The sequence below is a fragment of the Candida parapsilosis genome, contig 005809 (assembly GCF_000182765.1).
Source record: "Candida parapsilosis strain CDC317 annotated contig 005809".
Classification (NCBI taxonomy): domain Eukaryota; kingdom Fungi; phylum Ascomycota; class Pichiomycetes; order Serinales; family Debaryomycetaceae; genus Lodderomyces; species Lodderomyces parapsilosis.
The window spans coordinates 1,615,549-1,638,366 of NW_023503281.1; the positions used below are offsets into that span (position 1 = coordinate 1,615,549).

At 37.9% G+C, this 22,818-nt stretch overlaps 7 protein-coding genes across 7 annotated transcripts; 6 read left to right on the forward strand and 1 right to left on the reverse strand. All coding sequences in view use genetic code 12, as the record gives it.

Annotated features, from left to right (window-relative positions):
* Positions 1 to 47: 47 nt before the first annotated feature.
* RIM20 (Rim20p) lies at positions 48 to 2,471 on the forward strand (the record flags this gene model as incomplete). Its single annotated transcript, XM_036809671.1, has 1 exon — positions 48 to 2,471. The coding sequence occupies one exon, from the start codon at positions 48 to 50 to the stop codon at positions 2,469 to 2,471; it is 2,424 nt and encodes an 807-aa protein (XP_036666284.1).
* A 5,475-nt stretch (positions 2,472 to 7,946) lies between these two features.
* On the forward strand, positions 7,947 to 10,190 carry CPAR2_207590 (uncharacterized protein; the record flags this gene model as incomplete). The annotated part of the gene is made up of 1 exon (XM_036809672.1): positions 7,947 to 10,190. The coding sequence occupies one exon, from the start codon at positions 7,947 to 7,949 to the stop codon at positions 10,188 to 10,190; it is 2,244 nt and encodes a 747-aa protein (XP_036666285.1).
* Positions 10,191 to 12,649: 2,459 nt separating this feature from the next.
* Positions 12,650 to 15,283, forward strand: CPAR2_207600 (uncharacterized protein; the record flags this gene model as incomplete). The annotated part of the gene is made up of 1 exon (XM_036809673.1): positions 12,650 to 15,283. One exon carries the CDS (start codon positions 12,650 to 12,652, stop codon positions 15,281 to 15,283), a length of 2,634 nt encoding a protein of 877 aa, XP_036666286.1.
* A 389-nt stretch (positions 15,284 to 15,672) lies between these two features.
* Positions 15,673 to 18,240, forward strand: ARG5,6 (bifunctional acetylglutamate kinase/N-acetyl-gamma-glutamyl-phosphate reductase; the record flags this gene model as incomplete). Its single annotated transcript, XM_036809674.1, has 1 exon — positions 15,673 to 18,240. One exon carries the CDS (start codon positions 15,673 to 15,675, stop codon positions 18,238 to 18,240), a length of 2,568 nt encoding a protein of 855 aa, XP_036666287.1.
* A 183-nt stretch (positions 18,241 to 18,423) lies between these two features.
* On the forward strand, positions 18,424 to 19,974 carry CPAR2_207620 (uncharacterized protein; the record flags this gene model as incomplete). The annotated part of the gene is made up of 1 exon (XM_036809675.1): positions 18,424 to 19,974. One exon carries the CDS (start codon positions 18,424 to 18,426, stop codon positions 19,972 to 19,974), a length of 1,551 nt encoding a protein of 516 aa, XP_036666288.1.
* A 20-nt stretch (positions 19,975 to 19,994) lies between these two features.
* Positions 19,995 to 20,537, reverse strand: MSO1 (Mso1p; the record flags this gene model as incomplete). Its single annotated transcript, XM_036809676.1, has 1 exon — positions 19,995 to 20,537. One exon carries the CDS (start codon positions 20,535 to 20,537, stop codon positions 19,995 to 19,997), a length of 543 nt encoding a protein of 180 aa, XP_036666289.1.
* Positions 20,538 to 20,833: 296 nt separating this feature from the next.
* On the forward strand, positions 20,834 to 22,765 carry MSS116 (ATP-dependent RNA helicase; the record flags this gene model as incomplete). Its single annotated transcript, XM_036809677.1, has 1 exon — positions 20,834 to 22,765. One exon carries the CDS (start codon positions 20,834 to 20,836, stop codon positions 22,763 to 22,765), a length of 1,932 nt encoding a protein of 643 aa, XP_036666290.1.
* Positions 22,766 to 22,818: the final 53 nt, after the last annotated feature.

The following is a 22,818-nucleotide window of genomic DNA, read 5'->3' on the forward strand; positions in this document are numbered from 1 at the left end:
ATTAGCGGCTTTTCATTTGTAGACGTATCGATCAAAAAAAAAAAAAAATGCTGTACAATGTTGCTGCTTGGCGCGCATTTTTTGCGATAAAGTTCCATGCGAAAAAGAGGTCAGACCAGTGTTTATCTTTTGCCTCCACCAACCAAACCATGACCACAAATTTGTTGAATGTTCCATTCAAGCTGTCTCGTCCGCTAAATTTAGGTGAAGAATTGAGCAAAACAATAAGTGAACGGTTTTTCCAGCCTGCATCCTCATTCAAATCTGACTTATCATACCTCACAACACTTCGCAATGAGATTACCGATTTTAGCATCAATACCACTGCAACAGGATCAAAAACAGAGCTTTCAGCCCACTTGGATAAATTCTACGATTATCTATCTATACTAACCACAGTTGAGCAGAAATTCCCGCACGATTGTGTTGAATTTGCTTGGTTTATCACCATATATAATTCACCTATTGGCCCTATAAAGTTGCGATCCTTCAAGTATGAGAAATTGTGCATTATTTTCCAAATTGGTGTTTGTTACTCCCACCTTGCCTTGAGAGAGTCTAGGAGTACGGATGAAGGGCTCAAAAACTCGTGTCAGTATTTCCAAAATGCTGCTGGATGTTTTTCAAATATACTTGAAATCGTTTCAAATGAACCGTATATTGAAATTTCTGGAGATCTCAAATACCAGACGATATCTTGTCTTAAGGAGCTCATGCTTGCAGAGGCTCAGGAAACTATTTGGCAAAAGGCAAGAAACAATGGATCTACCAAGGACTCGGTTATAGCGAGACTTTCATTTCAGACATCTAAGTACTATGCAGATGCATTGAAATTCGCCACGCTGTCGGATTTTATCAAGTTGGAATGGGTCAATCATATTGCTGTAAAGAGGTATCACTTTTTGGCTGCTGCACATTATAGAAGCAGCATAGTGGCATTAAATTCGTTTCAATACGGTGAGCAAGTTGCACATTTACGAGTTGCATCAGAGGCTATTGCTCAAGCATTGAAACATAAGAAATATGTGAGTGATTACGTGGTTGAGGATGCGACAGGGTTAGCTGAAACCATACGTTCTGCTTATAAAGTGGCAGAAAAAGACAATGATTTGATCTATTTAAAGATTGTTCCATCGAATAGTGAGCTCAAGCCCATAAATGGAGTATCAATGGTAAATGCAAATGAATCTGTGATTGGTGAACATATACAACCAAAAGCATTGTTCAAAGATTTATTACCATATGTTGTAGTCCACTCAGCGCAAGCATTTAAAGAGAGAACCGAGGAGTACATCAGAGTCAAAGTATACGAGCCAATTCAAAATCTAAACTACTCGATTGGCAAATTCCTCAATGAACGAAATCTCCCTGCCAGTATTGATGCACTTCAGCAACCTGAAAACTTGCCCGAAAGTATCCTCAATCACTCTCGAGAAATTATGAACTTGGGTGGTTTACAAGTGATTGAAACTTCACTTTTGGAGATTCATCGATTAAGCAATGAATGTAACACACTTGTTGCTGAATGTCAAAATCGAATCGATTTGGATAAGCGTGAAGATCAAATGTTGAAGGGAAAACAAGGAGGTCACGAGATCAAGCGGAGCCGCTCCGATCAAACTGCTGCAAAATTGTCTGCCAAGATTCAAAGGATGAAGGAGTATTTAGCAGAAGCGAAAAAGGGGGACGATGTGGTGGTGAAGAGATTTTTAGAAATTAAAAGTATTCTTGAAGTTTATGTTGGTGGATTCCGATCTTTGAACAAATTTGTCCCCAATTCCAACTACATTAAACTCGATCAGCGGATTGCGGATGTAGTCACTGACTTGAGAAGTCATATTGACCAATTACAATCACTTGAGTCAGAACGACAGAAATTTCTTCGTCAGATTGATGTCAAGATCAAGAATAATGATATATTAGCCAAGTTGGTTGACGCATATAAACTGAATGACAAGGACATGTATGATGAACAGGGACATTTCAACTCATCCAAGTTTGAACTTGTGTACGAAGACCATTTGAAATCATTCAATACTGACTTGTCATTTTTTGACAAGACTAAATCAGATCAAGAAGATCTTGAGCGAAAGATTGACAACATAAACAATAGATTTATTCATGAATACAAGTCGATTGTGACATCAACACAACGGAATAGACAAGATGCGTTACAGAGTTTAGATACCGCGCATGTGAAGTATAATGAAATCTTGTTCAATTTATCTGAAGGTTCGAATTTCTATAATGATTTTATAACAAAGGGATCCGCGGTGCTTCATGATTGCGAGGACTATTTAAGCAAGAGAAGATTAGAGAGTCGGGAAATTGAGATGCTGATTATGAAACGAGAGGAAGGATTGGGTCAATTTGATGAAGGAGACAGAGCTCTGTCTCCACCGCCCGTCATTTCCCTGATTGCCGTGAAGTCGAATGTTTGGGATCCAAAATCTGATATCAAGTTTGGTTAAATCCAAAGACAGATACAGAAAAAAGAGAGTTGAGACTTTTCCCAAGAGTTGTGTTGTACAATTACACATATAAATAGAAAGAAGCAAGATTGTAGATGATGCATAGAATACCCTTTTCCAACTGTAACCCATCAGGTTTGTTGCTGGTGGCCGCCTAAACTAATTTTCTCTCCTCTTTTAAACTCTCTGGCTCAACCCTGATCAGTAATCTCATCCGGAGAGAGTTTCTGGTAAAACTACTTTTGCTTCCACAAGTCATAAGATTATTAGCATTAGGAAAGGCTGCAAAATCAACATCTAGTTTTTGTTGTGCAGATGCGAGATCCTTTTACAAGCCTAACAAAGGCGCATCCTTGAGTAAACATTTGGTCAATTTATCCCTCCTTTTTTTATAATTATTTAATTAGTATTTCAGGAGTTTGAGCTGATCTTTAAATGGTATCGTCGTCCATACTTCCATGCGCTTCGGAGGAAATCCAGTCGCCGGCATAGAAGTACATCCAGTCTTTTTCATCAACGTTGTCTCCAAATGCTGTTTCTTTCAATGGGAATCCTTGCTTGAGCAAAGCACTCAAAATCCAATTTTGTGCCAAATAAAGAATAATAAGCTAAAAGAAATAAAATAAATACAAAAGAATATAAATAATTTGAAATCGTACTTGGTAAACTTACCAAGTATCAAAACTGACCTCAATTTATCAGTAGTTAACATTTGTAACAATTTTATGGCCATGTTTTGTAATGGATACTTTGGTATATTGGAAATTGCATATAATTGAAATGCCAAGTCGTTATATCCATCCGTTGTACGAATAAGGTCTCCAAATTAGAACAACGCCCATGGTACACCTAATTCGCTCATTTGGTCCCAAGATTTATTTTCATCCAACTCCATAGAGTCCTATGAAAGGAGAGATTCTTTCATGGCGTCATTAAAATCATGTTCATCGACGATTTCCTCAATGTCATGAAAGGGCGTGACTGTCAACACAAGTCTAATTTCCAATGCCTTTGACCTCTCTCTTTGAATCAAAATGTGAAAGAATGTTCGATTTGGTGACTCGTGCTTGCGTTTCATTAATCTCTCACAAAGGTTGATTTTGTCATTAATGTGGCAAATTACACCCTTTATTTTTTGATTTCAATGTTGTAAAGTCGAACCCATGATCGAAAGCTTGCAACTCGGGGACGTATGGTATAATCCTAAATCAAAGAAGTTGCTTACGTGGTTGTCCCTATCAACTAGTGTGGCGAATTGCTTCATCGACATATCTATGAGCTGGATATCAACTTCAACAAATTGAAGAAAGAACTTCACTTTATTATTGTGTCTGGATCTAATTTCAATGTCATCCACTTGAGGAATACCTCCTGTTGTGTGCCATTCTTGAAATGCTTATAATGCATCTTTGATATATAGCCGTGAAATTTTTTACAACATCTTTAATTTCGTAATTCAATGTAGTCTGAGGAAACCGCATGGGTACTGTCAACTCTTCAGAATAACATTTAGGAAAAGCAAAACGTTGGAATTCATCACTTGCATTCAAGACTTCGGTATCCTATTTAAAGTCGTCTAATAGTATTTGTCTTAAAGCTCCATTGTGCTTATGGGTGTTATGGTAGGATATTTTAATTCATGGGCCGTTCAATAATAAAGTTGTATAAGGGGTCATTCGGAATGAACAGTGAAATTTCATGCTGACTTAAGTAGCTGGTGCAACATCTCGATGGTACGTAGTTGATCCCATAGTGTTTAGATTGTGAAGCTTATCCTCTGACTTTTCTTTTTGAAGTTTCGGTTGATCCAAAGCTTTGACACACTTGGTTGCAACGTAGTGGGCAGGTAATTCCAAACGTGGTAATGTAACAGCATGTTTCCTGAGCAATATCTTAGGACTTGCTCGGCAAGAAAGCATGTAAAAGTTGTGTAGTAGTGGGGAAGGGGGTAGGAGAGGGGGGAGCGTCTTTTTTTTACAACAATTAAAATCTGAATGCAAAGCTCAAGATCCCTATATCAACTAAGTCTATACAAAGCGTAATACTTCTGTCACGTAAAGATAAAAATACTACAAGTGCACTTTATACCCTTTGTTCTTTGTTGTTAAATAATCACCATGATGAAACAGCAGTGAAGTTTGGAAGAGGCGAAGGGGGATAAATAATAAAAAAAGAGTTTCATTGGGAGGGGGGGTTACAAGGTCTTTACTAAATAAGGTTTATGATATAAAACGCGCCATCAATGAATAGTATTAAGTTAATCGGGATAGAATTAAGAAGAGTTGGTGGAAAAAAAGTATCTGTTAAATGTATGAACCGTTTGTGGGGGTAAGAGTGTAGTGCACAGGCGGAGATCAGGAGGCAAGTCATGGGAGCATTCCGTATATGACTGTAGATAGAATGTATTATGAGACACACAACATATTGTAGATACGTGAAATACTGTTTGAAATATTCACAAATTCAATTATACCTAAGACGATTTTTGATGGTTCCAACGTTTTAATACTAAATTGAAAGATCTTTGACTATTTATGTGAAAGTCAAACTGTTTCGAAATTGTTGCAAAAAGCGAACAGGGATGATATTATTTAGCAAACACTGCTAGCAAACACAATGCCACGAAATTGTTACTGGGGTTAGGGAGTGAAAACATCAATCATGAAAGCTACTATACAGGGGGTGTCTTTTTCTTTTTCTTAATGAAGAGTATACACAATCACATGCTAATGGGGTAATCTCGTGATGGTTAGAATTTTGACGTTTTTCGAAAAACTCATAACCTATTTTGGTGGAACATGAACCGGAGTTAAAAACTGAAATAACCATTGGGGGTTATGATTATTATACTAATTGAAATCACATGGAAACAACCGCTTTGGAATCATTACAAGAAATTGATCGAGAAATTTGGTTCAAATCAATTGCTTTGATTAGTTTCAATGCCCTATAATCAGAAGATCATGTCAGCGATGTAGATTTCCCTCTCTCGCGTATTGCATATAATCTTTAATATGCAAAGCTAACGACTGAGTCAATCAAATGAAGTGAGGGGTAATTTTAGATAGCATCATTCACTAAAAATGTATGCACAACGGTATTTAAAACAAATAGGGGGGAGTGGGCTTTCTACATGGTGTGTCTAGAATTACTCTTTACTACCAAAAACTAAAAATCAATCGGTGCTACAACTCCGTGAAATATACATATACCAATGCAGTATGTACAATGATCGTGACATTGATGAATTCTTTACCATTTCTCTTAGTTCACATTGCAGGTGTAAATTGTACATGACCTTTCCCGATATACATACAAAAACGTTTGTGTTATCACGAACTGAAATTTGGAAAAGAAATTTAAATTTGAATCTAGAGAAACCGCTTTGTCGAACGTTTTCAAGGCACATACCAATCACATGTTTTTTTTGAAGGAATTGTTCTAGAACAATGTAGAAAAGGAAGGATCTAGAGGTATACCCACATTCACTGTTTAATACCAGGTTGTAAGTGTTTTGTTTTACTTCAACCAATGGATGCCTACTTTTTTTGTTGGAGTCAGTTTATCTATCGTATGCTACGATAATAGTGGTTAACCTAATAGAATAGTGGGGACAAAGAAACGATGATTAAGCGAATATTGTTTGAGGCGGCCCCAATGCATACAATGTATTATGAAAAAAGAAGGGTGAAAGACAGTAATAGCACAAACAAGTAAAGCTTTAGTCCGTGATACATGGGCTTCTTTCTTTTTTGCTTCACTACAATACCGGTTAGTAAAACAAAGTAGCGTTGTGAACAGGGCTCATTTATGTATGGATAGAACTTCGAACTTTCTGCTGTTCTGATGGTTTATACTTTGAAGTATGGATCCATGGCAAAAAACTGTTTTTTCCTGAACTGGTTGGAATTATTTCTTGTACATATACTGTTTGTGTCACGAATATATGGAATGTGGTCTGATGCATGAATCCATAGACTAAAAAAAAAAAAACATTGGAGTAGATACAATATATGGGAAGAAAAGGCACCCATCACAAAAGACAATTAAAAAAATAGACTCTACATATCATCGGATGTTTCTATTATAAAAATACTTTGCTTCGTATGCTAAATGATAATACTAATACGAAGTTCAGAAGAAGTGCCCTTCCTACTATTGAAAAGACTTGAAGCATTAAGAAATAGCAAAGAAATAAAGTTCGTTTTACCAATTGAGTACCATTAGTGTATGCGACATACCGCATTTGACTCTTCTTAGGTCTTCTTCTCGTATTGAGTTATGGACTCAACCAGTCACATGATCAATTGTGTTTTTGAAACTAAGTAAAAAAAGGAGATATAATTGGGTAGAAATTATAATCAAGACTAAAATCAAAACATACAAGTAACACATGAGGATTATAGCTCTTTTTTGGCATATACCAATTGCATAAATTTAGTAGGTTCATATTTACAGTGGAAAGGTGGGGAATATAGTATCAACATCCTCCTTACCCCTCAATGACGTAAACTTAATTAAGGATACTCTATCCATTACAATACTTAGCATTAGTTGTTACCGTGTTTATTGTTTCCGTGTTTGCCTTGTAAGCGCATAATATATTCTCAGTTCAAGGTAGTTGTGTTTTTTTTTTGGTTTGTACCCTATACTTATATTTCTCTTCTGAACAAAAACGCTTCAATAAAAAGGGATACAGAGAACACCTAGCTTTGCTCGGGGTGGAGCTGGAGGATGCGACTATTGGCCATAATTACAAGTCTATCATACAAAGGTAAACTAAATAATATGCGACTAGAATATAGTGTGTGTGTGTGTGTATATTTTATATGTAGTAATACAACCGTTGACAAGAAAAAAAAAAACAAAGGGAGGAGATTTATAACACAAAAACACGAAGAACCATTTTCAATAATATATAACAAGCGCAGTGCGTGTACTATTCACCAAAAAAGCAAACTGGTAGCAAGAGAGTAACCAAGAGAGTAACCAATTACTTCAAGCTGACACAAAGACTGAATAAAAGAAAATTTCTTTTTCTTGCTTTTTGGTTAAAAAGAAAGAAAAAAAGAAATTTAAAGTTTGCCTGGTTTGATAAACTCTGCTTTGTATATTGTCTACACATATAATAGCATAGAGTTAGTAAACCACACATCTAAACATCATACACCCAGACTATAAAACATATCTACTATCCAACTCCGTTTATTGAATCACACGAGCATAGCATAATTGGTATTGAACCACACAAGACTAGTCTACTCACACCAAAAGGACACATTCTCTCTTGCTTATCTACTTGCTAAGCCAAATACCACCAGCAGCACCAGCAATAGCAGCTCCACCAGATCTACTACCACCATTGGCTAGAAATTGGAGACAAAGGGGCTTTGGTAAGAAGGGTAATAAGAACAAGAGAGCTAGAGATAAGACCCCAATCCTGATCATATTTACTTGGATGGCACATACTTGAGAATGTCACAGCCACGACAACAAGCTCCACAACAGCAGCAGCAACAGCAGCAGTCTCAAAATGCGACAAGTATCAGCCGAGCCACCACTCCAGCAACCATAGAGTCAACTGAGTCATCATCGCCATTACCATCAACTAATCAAACATTGCCTTCGTCGTTAAACCCTGACCAACTACCTACTTCACCAGTATCCATATCATCATCAACATCGTCATCATCGCTGTCTGCTAAAGCAGTTAGTGTCTCTAGCTCAATAACCAACTCACCAACACCATTCAACCCACTACCGACAAGATCAATAAATTTTGCTGCATTGAACTCAAAGATACAACAGAAGCAGCACCATTCACACCCCCACCCACATGTAAATACCCAATTTCCAGCACGTAACCTGCCATCAAGTCTGGTTCCGACTCAAACTTCAACACCTAATACTATGTCTCCTACTCATTCCTCACTACCGTCTAGACTGCAATCACCAATTGTTCCACCTTTGCACGATTTGGTCAATGATTGCTTTCTTTTAACCATTGACAAATTACAAGATGATACACGAGCGTTTATTGCCAACTCATTCCATCAATGTGTTGCCAAACAACATTGTGAGGAAAATTTAGAGTTTTTGATTGATATCTATCGTTATGAATATGAGTACAACTTGAAGGTGCTCACATCGTCATTGAACAATGCCAGTAACTCGACTACCGCTTCCACCACTAACCCACCTTCTTTGTCTACTTCACTCAACTCAAAAGCTGTCATTAACGGATTCAATCATGAAGAAGCCACCTCTATGGCAAAGATGAAATTAAATGCTCCAAGTCCTTGTATAACGCCCACCACTCATGGCGCCAGTACTGCTTCGTTATTTAGACGTCATCAAAAGACTTCATCGGTAGCTTCATTTGAATCACTCAAAAAGAAACATTCAATAAGGTCAGAGGAATTGGATCCACAACAAGCATTTGTCTCCACTATTGATGATTTGGATTTGAATGCACCTTGGGATTCATTTGGTGAACTGCACGTTGGTGAAGACGAAGAATATAGCGATGATGAAGAAGATGAGGAGCAACCGAATACTCAAGATGTTGCTGAACTTCTTGCTAAAAAAGATTTACAACAGTTGAATGAACGTTGGTTATTCATAATGAACAACTACATCAAACATGATTCACCATCGCAAATAAATATTTCTCAGAAATTGTTTAAAGAGATTGTTCAAGAATCATCAGTTTGTAAATTACATGATCCCATCATTTTACTCAAAGCTAGAAACGAAGTGTTGCAGATTTTGAAAGAAAATTGTTATAGTTCATTTGCTAGTAAATTCAAGAAACAAATGGCACAACCTTGTGGTGGGCAAGAAGGCGTATGTTGTTCATGTGGAATGGAGGAGAACAAAGCGGGTAATTATAGAGCTCTTAGCCCAAGCATGAATAACAACAACGATAGCATGTTGACCTTGGAAGGGATCGTGACTGGTGATTCAACTGCTACTACAACTTCGTGTAATGAATGTCGAGAGATCCCATCATCTAGTACCACTTCTACCATGACTACTTCATCAATGTTTACACCAGGAGCAGACAAACTGCAACAACCACATAGACACCACCATTTATACCACCACCACCATTATCATCATCATCATTCAAGGAACCAAGACTCTCCAAACATGTCATCTTCTTCCTCAATTGCTGCATCTTTATTGGGTAAATTATCATTACCTAAAAGATCAAAGACTGTCAAGCACCCAGATCCACAAGTACAACAACAAAATGGCAATATTACGTCTCCGCTATATGGCGAATTGAGTCCACCTTCGTCAAATTCATCATCGATGCTGAATATCTTTGGCAATGCTAAGTTTGCACTTGGCAGTAGTGGTGCTGGAGCCGGTGGAGATGCATCACCATCTCCTAGTTCAGTGGCTAGTTCAACTAGAGGAATACCGATTTCATCACCATCAGTGAGAAAACAACAACCAGCAACCATACAACAGACACCAACGGCAATGGTAACCCCGGCACAAGGTACAACTAATGCATCAACATCTGCCACTCCATTACAGGCTCAGTCATTGCCCATCCCTCGATCATCCAATGGCAGTCCCATCTCATTGAATTCAGTAGTTAGCAATGCGCAAAAAGATCGTGATCGTGATCGTGATCGTGAAGGCGGACCACCAGTTAGTAGTACTGGCTCATTGAGTTCATCATTGAAGTTTTGGAAGAGGAAGTAGAAGTTTCGTTTTTCCGTTGGGTTTTGCATTTGCATTGCTTTTGCTTTATTAGACCTGTTTTTTTTTAGAGAGTTGTGATTTCATCCGAATTTATAGATTTTTGTATTACTTTTATATTATAGAGAGGAGTTTAGGTTTCGGCAAACATGTTGTAGTATGGTGTAAAGAATAGAGGTCTAGGTCTCTACATTATTTACTTTGATTTATAACATAACATTTCACAAAAAAAATTCCCATAGGATTGACGAAACGGATAAATCCATTATGTATAGTTCCAGGATGAAATTCGTTAGGAAATGCAAAAACGAAACAGTGGGTATCCGTACGACAATTCAAAAGCATAATTTCAAACTTAAAGCACAGTCATGGTGGGGACCCTTTCTAGCCAAAAAGAGTGACAATCAATTGAAATGGTTCCAAAGAATTGCTTGCTTAGCGACGGCACGGAAAGGAGTCGATCGTTTTAATGGCTAGCCAATTTAGGAACAGAGTACGAATCCTGCAAAGAAACGCTCCTCTCGAGAAGAAATCATCAAATGATAATGATGAAGAACACCCACTAGTTGATCTACACATCACATCACTTCGATTTTAACTTTCGTTTTCATTCTCATTAAGCTCAAGATTAGAAATGTTGTTGAAAATCTTTGTTTAGTTTTTCAACAATTCCCTGAATCAAGAAGAAAAGGAAACAAATTCTCCAAAAACTGCTCTATCGGTAGATAGTCATAATCGGTCGGTAATTGAAATGTGAAATATTGAGCCGGCTTGCAGAACAAACACAAAAAGTATCTGCTTCTCAACACAATATCAAAGAGATGATGTTCAAAATAATCTTTTGATAAAAAATGCTTTTCTAGATGATTTTTTGAAAGAGGTTTGTTGTGCTCTTAATATATTTTTTTGTGTTTCATGGACGCAGTGCGGAAGGGTGGAGAAATATTAACTGCACAAAGCCACACATTATACGATTCTCTGATTGTAAACTCTTCCGACGTTGTTCACAATACCCTCAAGTAAGGGTTACTCTAGAATGACCTCGTTGCTATTTATGTATCGCACGTTAGCTTTCGGCATATACAATTGAGGGGTATTCCTGTTTCTTTAAAAGAATAACCTTAGTAAGCCCCTGGGGTGGGTTCTAATAGAGATGATTGTAATGGTGTGGCTACAAGTTTTTGCTTCTAATTTACATAAGTAAAGTAGCGTTAGTACACTAAACTCAAACTGGAACTTACCGAAGATTATAACTGAGTTACGAAGTATCATCAATTTCCGCAATCATTCCCGAACATTTATTCTAAAATTTACCCACGATTCGCCTCCACTTGTGAGTTTTGGCAATCATGAGAAACACACACGCTCCACAACTTGGTGGTAGATTTGGTATATATGAACACCAGTCATCTTTCCACTAAATGTAAAGAAAATACAATCCATTCACTCTGACATGCTCGTATAGGGTTCCATGACCTCAATATTATCATAGATTCCAAGAGCCATGACAATACTAATCCATCCTATTCTCCCGCCAACTCAAGATTAGAAACGAATGAAATGAAAAAGCTAAATTATTGGTATTTCGCCCGTTCCTTGAATTAAGTGCTGGCATGATTTGAGCAATCAAGTCCGTGACATCTTATTATATAACATGATAACACATTATAACGCATGGGAGTTAATGAAAGTAGCTAATTATGAGGAGGATGTAATCAAAATATGCTGTCTTTTTTTTACCCTCTTCTTTGCTCAACCCTTTCTTATATCAACAACAACGAGTGTCGTGAAATTTCATTACTTACGACATTCAACTCTACATTTCCTAATGGGGACATTACAACCAGCAAATTCCCTTTCTTCTACAATCATGCCATTGCAACACTTTCGAAAGCAAATTTGTATAATTATACGATTGACTCCGATTTCAGTCAGCCTAGACTACAACACACGTTCCAGAGAAGATCTTTCTTATCATTTCTTTCTTCCCAAAAAAAAAAAACGGTGTCGTATTAGAATTTATGACGACATTTTATCACTTTGACTTTCCTTATCGGCGATATAATTACAAAAAGTACACAAATTTCTAATCTGATGTCAGAATTCCAACAGAGGTAAGAGTGTAGAGAAAAACAGCATACCCCCCCCTAATGAGTGCAGACCATGACAAGAAACTTCATCCTCACCGTAGTAAAGAATAGCTCAAGTTAAAATTTAGGAAATGCAGAGCTGTGTTTATACATTATCGCTGGTAATCTAATCTCTCCCTCGATGTAATGGACAGGAACAGAATAATAAAATTTATTTCCGAATAGCAACCTTTCTCTTATCAAGTCCATAATATAACCACAGTTCTATCTACCCTGAGTGCAACTCACTGAACACCAATTGATGAGCAAGTTGGTATATCCGGATAAGAGGTAAAATTATTCGGTGTGTAAGAAGCACAGTTCAGTTCTTCCATGGGTGTCGAGTCAAGTAATAAAACGGAAAGGAGGTCAACCACTCCTCAACCGCAGCAAGCACAACAACAACAACAGCATAATGTACAAGTATCATCGCAATCACACATATCAATTGGTGATGTTGCTGACCATGTGCACGACAAATTAGTTGAGTCTCCCCTTACGGACCCACAGTCACAGCGCGGGGGATCCCCACTCTCACTTGACCCACTAAGAACACCCTCTCCAAAACCATTCCCTTCGCAATCGGCTCCCAGTCAAGATGGAACTTTTGCAAATTTTCAATTACCCAATGACATTTTGAAAAACTTGACCCCAATAATCAAATCTCCCCCTAAGGACAAGACAAAACAACATATTCGCAAACAAGCCTACATGCGTAATGCTCAGTTAAAGATAAGCGCTAGAAACAATCGAGTTGAAAAGCAGGTGAGGAATTGGAAAAGACAACAACATGAATTTATTCAGTATCAGAGTGCAAGATTGACGGAGCTGTTGCAACAAGCGAAAATACGAAGAGAAGAGTATTTGAAGATGGTGCGAGAAAAAGCAGTCAGATTTGTCAAGAATGAAGCGAGAAGGCATATTGCAGGTGAATCTGATCAAGGCTTGTTATCTCTTCTTCTGCAGACGAGATCATCCGAATCAACATTTTGCTTTGTTGAGCAAGATGCAATTACACAAGCAAGTCTTGTATACCTTTCAAGATGGTCCAAAAAGGTGCTTTTCCAAAAACATGTTGCTTTTCTTCGTAACTCGTCTTTTTTAGACAAACATGAGTCGATGCCGCTTAACGAAACCTTGTCAATCTTCAATACCGATTCCAGCATCAAATTGAGTATTGCATACGTTTTGAAGTACTTGGGGATAATTGCAAACCCATTCGAGTTAAGAATGTTTCTTTATTGTTTTATCATGGTTGCTGATTTCAATGATTGTATGATTAATGGACCCCATCCTGGATTCAACTACAATTTGGAAATAAAAACCAAAGATCAGGAGAAGTCAAACACTACCAAAAATTGTATTTGGGTAATGCTTTATAAACTTACGACATGTTTGTTGCAGGAGTTTAAGCGTGTCATTAACACCACACCACAGATTCTGCAAAAATTTCGCAAGTACTGGACTGATTACAAGTTCATGTTTAAAATTTTCAAGTGGAATCATTTCATTGGTATAAAACATCTACTTTCCAGCTCTATTTCAATTGTCGAGGAGCAACTATCACGCATATCTAATGACGACCATTTGTATCATCAAAAAACAAAATTGAATTCGGAAATGTCTTTGTTGAACAAGTACAATTTGGTTGCGTTGAGGGAGTTTAACCAGTCCGCAGAGGTTGCACAGTTTACGAAGCTAATTTCTAATACAGTTGAGGAATTGTACACAAACTTTGATGCCAAGCCCCCTAGCTTTATCCAAAATCAACCCAATTTCATTTGTTTTGATTTATTGAAGTTCCATATACCTGATTTCATCCCGATTAGCAAATGGAGACTATATTGGATGGATGTGTTTTTCAAAGAGTTTGAATCGAATCGTTTACATCCAGCCAAGCTTAAAACTGGTTACTTAGGTGAAGTGCAATCCAAAACTCGCAATATCGATTACATCAATTGGGTTGATACGTTGATGAACATGGATGCCTTTTCTTTGCAGCAAACATATGAGATATTGTATGACTATTACTTGGAGTTTTCTGGTGTTTTTTCCTTATCTGGTTTGGTTGAAGGTGGTGATGACCTACAAAAGGTACAAAATTTAATCAGGCATTATGATAAAAAGAATAAATTGGTGCAATTCACACGCCTTGATTTAGACAATGATGAAGTTTTGCAACTAAAGTACTCAGTTGTGATTATGTGGTTACAAAAGTCTCAATTCAACAAGTTTGATGATTTTATCAATTTTGAAAACTTATACACAATTATCAATTTGAAAAATTTCAAAAACTTGCGGTATTCAATCTATACTCAGAATCCGAGTTTACTATTTCCTGAATTTTATAAATTGGTGATGAAGTTCTGCACATTGGATGTGGAGACACAATTGCAAAACATTGTTTATGCATCGTTCAAAAATAATTTAAACAACTTATTTCGTGGGAAGACGACGTTTAGCCAAGAGGCATTTCGGCTCTTTAATTGCATCTTCAATCAAATGGTTGTTCAAAAGGAATTTGATAATGAATTGAGTATCACTTTCAAGGACAAACTTAGTTATTATCATGAAACATTGAATTCTCACGTCAAGATGAATAGCATATCCTTGATGTTTCATTCCTTTACGGGGGGTCACCTACCTAGGAAGTGCTTAAAGGAGGCAGTTAAAAATTTGCATGTGCTTGCCAATGGACAGTTTGTTGCTTACTATGAGAACCACGGCGAGAAAATTTGCAACATATTGTTCACCAAATGGCAGACAATCATGGGCAAAGTAGCAGAAGGAAGTATCGCCATGACAGACTTGGACAACCGCTTGCAATCCGTGTTTCCCGAGTACACCCAAGACATTCTTCTTTTATCCTTGGAGATCACAAAATCTAACCAATTTTTTTACAAGTTGTATATGCCTATTTTAAATTGGATTTATGCTGACTTGAAACCAAATGGAGGTCAATCATGACTCGGTTCTGTGGGTTTAAGTCACTTTTAATAATTCTAGTTTCGTATTTCGTATTTAATTTAATGTTTGTTTAATTGTGAATAATGGGACTCTGTTTGACTCATCAATACTATATTTTGTGTAGTATCCTGCATATATATCTGTTAATTACTGATTTAACATGGCGGTTAATGAAAAATGCAATTACTCATTTGAGAAAAAAATTTTAATTTTGGTCTTTATACACTACCCTTTGCTTCCATATGGGAAAGGGAATTTTTTCGTTTATCGCTCTCCAATACCACAATTATATTTGTCAAGTTGAAAATTTTTTTCAAGTTTTGATTATCATTCTTCTTAGTCATTGATTACCCAGTGCCAATCCAAATCATCTTCCAAGCAAGTTAGTGATGTTGAAACTAGCTGCAGTCAAGAAAACTTCGGTATCCAAACCGATAGCCAGATCAATATTCAAAGCTTCAGCTACTTTTGCTAACAACAGGGCTTATCGCCCATTCAGCGCAACTCGAGTCATTACTAGCTCTAGCTCAACTAGAGCTTATTCCACAAAGTCAACTGTTATTCAATTATTAAACAACATTGGTTCCAAAAGAGAAGTTGAACAGTACTTGAAATACTTTACTTCAGTCAGCTCGCAACAATTCGCTGTCATCAAGGTCGGTGGTGCAATTATAACCCAACAATTGGATGAGCTAGCGTCATGTTTAGCTTTTTTATACCATGTTGGTTTATATCCTATTGTTTTACATGGTACGGGACCCCAAATTAACGAATTATTGGAAAATGAAGGTGTTGAACCTGAATATATTGATGGAATCAGAATCACTAATCCAAAGACAATGGAAGTGGTACGTAAATGTTTTCTTGAACAAAATTTGCGTTTGGTTACTGCTTTGGAAAAAATCGGTGTCCATGCACGTCCAATCACAGCTGGTGTTTTTCAAGCTGAATACTTGAACAAGGAAAAATATGACTTGGTTGGTAAAATTACCGGTGTTAACAAAGCGCCAGTTGAAGCTTCAATTAGTGCCGGGTATTTGCCCATTTTGACCAGTTTGGCTGAGACTCCAAGTGGTCAATTGTTGAATGTCAATGCCGATGTTGCTGCCGGGGAATTAGCTAGAGAATTTGAACCATTGAAAATCGTTTACTTGAACGAAAAAGGTGGTATCATCAACGGAAACACTGGGGAAAAGATTTCTATTATCAACTTGGACGAAGAGTATGAGGATTTGATGAAGGAAAGTTGGGTCAAGTATGGAACCAAGTTGAAAATTAAGGAGATCCACGACTTGTTACAACACTTACCTAGGTCATCTTCTGTTGCAATTATTGATGTGGATGACTTGCAGAAAGAATTGTTTACTGACTCGGGTGCTGGTACCTTGATTAGAAGGGGATACAAGTTGATCAATAGAGACTCCTTGAAGGAATTTGGCAATCCCGATTTATTGAGAACTGCTTTGTTGAGAGACCCAGAAATCAAAGCTGGTAAGTTGTCAGTTGCTTCATACTTGAAATACTTGGAATCTGTCAATTTCAAAAGTTATGGTGATGAGCCATTGGAAGTTTTGGCCATTGTAGTCGACAAAGAGGGTACTGTTCCTAAATTGGATAAGTTCTTGTCTTCAAAAACTGGTTGGTTAAACAATGTCACCGACAATATCTTCAACTCGATCAAAAAGGATTTCAAGTCATTGTGTTGGATCGTTGATGAAAATGATGCTAATTTATCATGGTATTTCTCCAAATCTGATGGTTCGTTTGCCAAGAATGGACAAATTATATTTTGGTACGGTTTAAACACTGAACAAGCTAGTGAATTGATAAAGGACTTTGACAACTCAGCAATTGGCTCGTCATTATCTTCAAGTAAAGAATCTGGTGTATTTTCCACTAATCAGCAAAAGAGAGGTCTTCATACAAGAAGTTTCGCAACAGCAACTTCATCGAACCCAAATCCCCCATTGAAAGAGGGAAAAAGTCAGGATAAGAAAAAAGTTGCTTTAATTGGAGCAAGAGGTTACACTGGTCAAAATTTAATTAAGCTCATTGATAATCATCCATACCTTGAGATCTCCCACGTTTCATCTCGTGAATTGGAGGGTCAACAATTGAAAGGCTACAACAAAGATACCATTATATATTCAAACTTGCAACCCGAAGACATCAAGAAATTAGAAGAAAATGGAGAAGTTGACATTTGGATCATGGCTTTACCCAATGGTGTTTGTAAGCCATTTGTTGATGTTATTGACTCTATTGGGAATCCAGATTCAAGAATCGTGGACTTGTCTGCTGACTACAGGTTTGATACTTCAGGAAATTGGGTTTATGGATTGCCGGAATTGAATGATCGTCAAACCATTGCCAGTGCCAAGAGAATTTCCAATCCGGGATGTTATGCGACAGCAGCCCAAGTTGCTATTGCTCCATTGAAGGAATACATAAATGGAAAACCTTCTATTTTTGGTGTTTCTGGCTACTCTGGTGCCGGTACCAAACCATCTCCTAAAAATGATGTCGAGAATTTGACAAACAATCTTATCCCTTATTCATTGACTGATCATGTCCATGAAAGAGAAATCTCGAACCAATTAGGCTTGACTGTGCATTTTACACCTCACGTAGCGCAATGGTTCCAAGGAATATCACACACCATCAATATTCCAATCAAGCAAGGTTCACTAACTTCAAGAGAAGTGAGAAACATCTTTCAAGACAGATACAAAGGAGAAGAATTGATCACCATCACTGGTGAAGCTCCCTTGGTTAAGGAGATCAGTGGTAAACATGGAGTGGTGGTTGGTGGATTTGCGGTAAACTCAAACGAAGATAGAGTTGTTATTGTTGCCACTATAGACAATTTATTGAAGGGTGCTGCAACTCAATGTTTACAAAACATCAACTTGGTGCTGGGTTTTGGTGAGTATGAGGGTATCCCACTTGATCATTAGATAGAGAAAGTGTGTACATTATAGACATATAAAACAGCACATATAACAATTGATGGAGCTGTCTTTTGTGTAGAGGAGTTTGCGAATTGGTTCAGTGCAGCGGTTTTATTTTTTTTATTTTTTTCTTGATCCTGAAGTTGTAGTTACAATCAAGTTACACCCACAAACGGCACTCCTTCATCCATGTTGGTCTCCCCTGAGAACTTTGGTATCGTTGAACCGAATGTTTATCGCTGCTCCAAGCTAGAGGTTGAAAATTTCCAATTTTTGGAAACACTCAATCTCAAGTCGATCATCCTTTTGGATGCCGAAAACCCACCACGTTCATTATCGAAATTCCTTGACGAAAACAAGATTGATCTTTATAGTTTGGGGGACTTGAAAATATCCAATCATCAACACACGGGGATGTCGTCCAAAACTGACCTTGACGATTTCACTATAGAGAATGACGAATTGACTTCGAATACATCAACTAGGTCCTCGACGTCAGCATCCACTCAACAGCAGCAGCAACAAGATCATTCACTGCAATCGCAGCAAACTTATGTCGATCCACTTACACCAATGCCAATAATTTCCCGAAATAGTAGAGATCAGTGGATGTTGATTGAGAAAAATATTATTATCAAATCATTTGAAATTATCCTTAATAACAAACGACATCCGATACTTGTTGTTGATTCCACGGCGACACTTATTGGAATCTTGAGAAAGATACAGAAATGGAATTTCAATTCCATTTTGAATGAATATAGAATATTCAATGGCACGAGCACAAAGAACAATTATTTTGCAGAGACGTTTTTGGAGTTGATTAGTATTGAGTTGATACCGTATGAGAATCGCAAAAAGAGTCCATTTGGAAGTAGACGTAATTCAATGAGGCAGAAGTCGCTGAGTCAAAGTCAGGTACAGCAAATGTTTAAAACACCGGCTGGAGATGAATGTACGATGATAGATCAAAGCCAAAAGGGGCTAGAGGCATGTCCAAGTACTGGAGACAACATCGTTGCAGAAAACACCGGTGTACTCATTGATGGAGACGAAGATGATTTAGAAGTAGACGGTGCTGATGAAGGTGAAGACGACTCGGATGACGGCTACAGTACAGATGACATGGACGATATGGACGATGATCTCCTTTCGGCATCACCACAAATACCAGAAAATTTGTTGAAATTTGTTGAGCAGAGGAAGCAGGATAAGCATCAATTTCCTTCGAGTGGCAGAAACTCTATTGATAACAAATCAGATACAGAATCAGTGTCAAATTCTCCCAAGCTAATGCGAATACCAATTCAACACTCGAGAAGCAATAGTGGTTCCAACAGTCGCAACAATAGTTTTACAAATGCCGACTCTTATTTGAGTACAGTGCGAGGTATGGACCGTCGAAAATCATCGGGCGACATCATGAAGAATATAAAGTTTCGCAACCCACAACAACAATTTCCTCATAGAGCCTCATTGGAAAGTTCTTCTCCTGGATTTAAAAGACGCGATATGAGGCGTGGCTCTGGATCGTTTTACATGAACGACGATGTCACTAATAACCAAAAGCCAGTGGAATTCATGTACTATAAGAATTTAAACAAATATGATGTCAAATTCGAGAATGTGAGAATAATCAAGTTCAAATTACCTGCAGAGCACAGACTCCCTGAATGGTTCATCAAGCAACGTGATATATGGGAGAAAAATTACAAGCTGCTAAATAATGAAACCTTATAGAATGTGTATTAAACTTTTTTTTACCGACTGTACCTACTAAAATTATATCCTGAACCAGGAGTTGATTGTTGCCTGGACTTGTTATACATTTCCTGCAACTTACTAGAACTTCGTTGAAAGGGAGGTGGGGTTTGGCCTTGCCCCGCATCATTTTCATCTTGCATTCTTTGCTGCTGATTGTATGATCTTTGGGAATAGCTTTTGTTGAATAAATTGTCTTGTCGTACAGGTTGGAATTGCGTTGATGAAGAGTGTCCCCGATAAGCGTGTCCTCCACTATTTGACGATCCACTTGAATAACTTTGTGATCGACCATACGATGGATGTTGCTGGTGTTGTTGCTGGTGGGGATGTTGTTGATCAAATGTTTTTACCCCAAGCCATTCTGGGTACGGAAGACCTTTTGATTCATAGTATTTGACAAATGCTCGATGAATCAAGGTATCATCTTCAGTTGAGCCGTCCTTTTCCGCTGGTGACGACAACGATAGATTAGCGAATCTTGCGCCGTAATTTTCTTTAATCTTGGAGAAAAAGCCCCCTCCTGTGTTTGAATGTTGCATTTGAGATGTAGGTCTTGGTTCGTATTGATGTGCTGTTGATTATACCCAAAAAAGTTGTTTTTACAAAGGTTGTCCTTTGTTAGAGAAAGAGATTTCCTAATTGAGGAATTCCAGCGTAGTTGGGTAGCATTTCAAGTGTCGGAATTGCTTTATTCCAGACACCCATTCTTGCGACACAGTTTGTGACATTTTCGGCATTTCAGTTTTGTCTCACTCTCATCTCTTCTGAAAGAAAAATTTAACAATTGCATCTCTCTCAGAACTGGCCTTTTGTTGAAAAACTCCAATACTAATAGATGTTAATTCTAAAACGCTTGAAGAAGCAAGTATTAAGAAATACAGTGGCCACAAGCTATTTAAAGAGCACCGTATTTCTCAGTTGTCGTTCATTCCATCCAACTTTCAATTACAAAAATGAAGTTACGCCCAAATTAGTAGAACCTGTAACCACCACGCAAGTCAAAAATGAGCCATCCGAAAAGTCTACAAATAAAGAGCCGTCGCCTTTTGTTCCAGTCAAATTCTCCGACTTTAGGGGAAAAGGTTATATCAATAATGCTATATTGTCGGCGTTGCATAAAGCTAAATTTGACACATTGACGCCTATTCAACAAAGAGCCTTGATTCCCATCATCAAATCAGAAAAGGGTGTTGTGTGCAGAGCCAAAACAGGTACGGGAAAGACTTTGACATTTATCATTCCAACTGTTGAGAGCGCAATCAAACGAATTACCGAGGAACCTGATGTACATGGTGTCGACTCTGTCATTGTCGCACCAACTCGTGATTTAGCCTTACAAATTCGTGATGAGTATGCGAGAGTTTGTGCTAAATTACCGCGCTCGATCCAACCTAGAGTATCGATGATTATTGGAGGTCAAAGGACAACATTCAATCACAGATCTCCCAGTGAGATTGTGATCACCACCCCTGGAAGATTGGAAGCCGACTTGAAAGACCCAAGGTTTGCCAAGTGGTTCAGGAACGTTAAATACAGAGTTTATGACGAAGCTGATAGATTACTCGATGTTGGGTTTGAGCCACAATTGAATAGCATCAACCGTACTTTACGTCAAATCAGAGAAGAGGATACTCCTCCAATGAAGTCGTTGTTATTCAGTGCAACAGTGGATGATTCAATCACCCGTTTTGCTCAGGAACACATCAATAGACGCTATGATTACATCAATACTGTCCCGAAAGATGAGCCCGAAGTTCATGAAAATGTTCACCAAATCCTTTACAGATGTGAGGATGGCGTTGACAAATTTCAATCCTTTTTTGACTACGTGATCGATGTAATTAAAACTGAAAAGAATGCAAAGATAATTTTGTTCTTGCCAACCCAAACGGCCGTTGATTGGTTTTACGATTATATGCAACATGCCTCACATTCGCCAGAAATTGCCGACGCATGTTCAAATTTCGGTATATATCTTATCCATGGAAACAGAACAGCCTACCAGCGTAAGATTGCGTTGGCAGATTTCAAACATTGTGATAAGGGGTTGTTGATTTCCACTGATGTCGCAGCAAGAGGTATTGATGTCAAAGGAGTTACACATGTGATTCAATTATTCCCATCATCCGAAGTTGCCGATTACGTTCATAAAGTAGGAAGAACCGGAAGAGCTGGTGCTAAAGGTAAGGCTGTATTGTTTACTTCGCAAAGTGAGTTGCCATATGTGCGTAAATTGAAAAGGGAGAGAGGTGTCGATTTTCAAGAAGTTATTGACAGTAGTGCTGACAAAAAATATGGAAACGTTTTTGACTCCATCAAACCATCACCCCACCAAACCAATGAGTTCTTTTTCACGTTTATGAATTATGTGATTCAAGTCAGAGGAATGTATCGTTTGGATGCCAATGATGTGATTGAAGATACCGTGAATTTGTACCGTTCTTTACTCAAGGATGATACTGCTAAATTAAATGTAGCATCGTTAAAGCATGCAGCACGTCAATTGGACAGAAGCATTTTGAGAGAATACTTTGAACGCAAGGGTGGTGGGAGAGATATTGATGAGTTTAGAGATGACCGCAGATCCGGACACTCTAGCAACCGTTCTAGCCGCTCCCCATCTAGTAGCCGTAATTACCGTGATGAAGATAATTACAGACACCGTGGATCAGGCGGAAATAGACAGCAAAAGAGGTCGTCTTTTGGTAATGATAGAAGAGGATCTTTCAAAGATAATAGGAGGTCAAATTCAAGAAATTATGATTAAAGAAGATGATAGAGAAAGAGGGTTGGTATTTTCATTTCAGTTCGGCTATATGT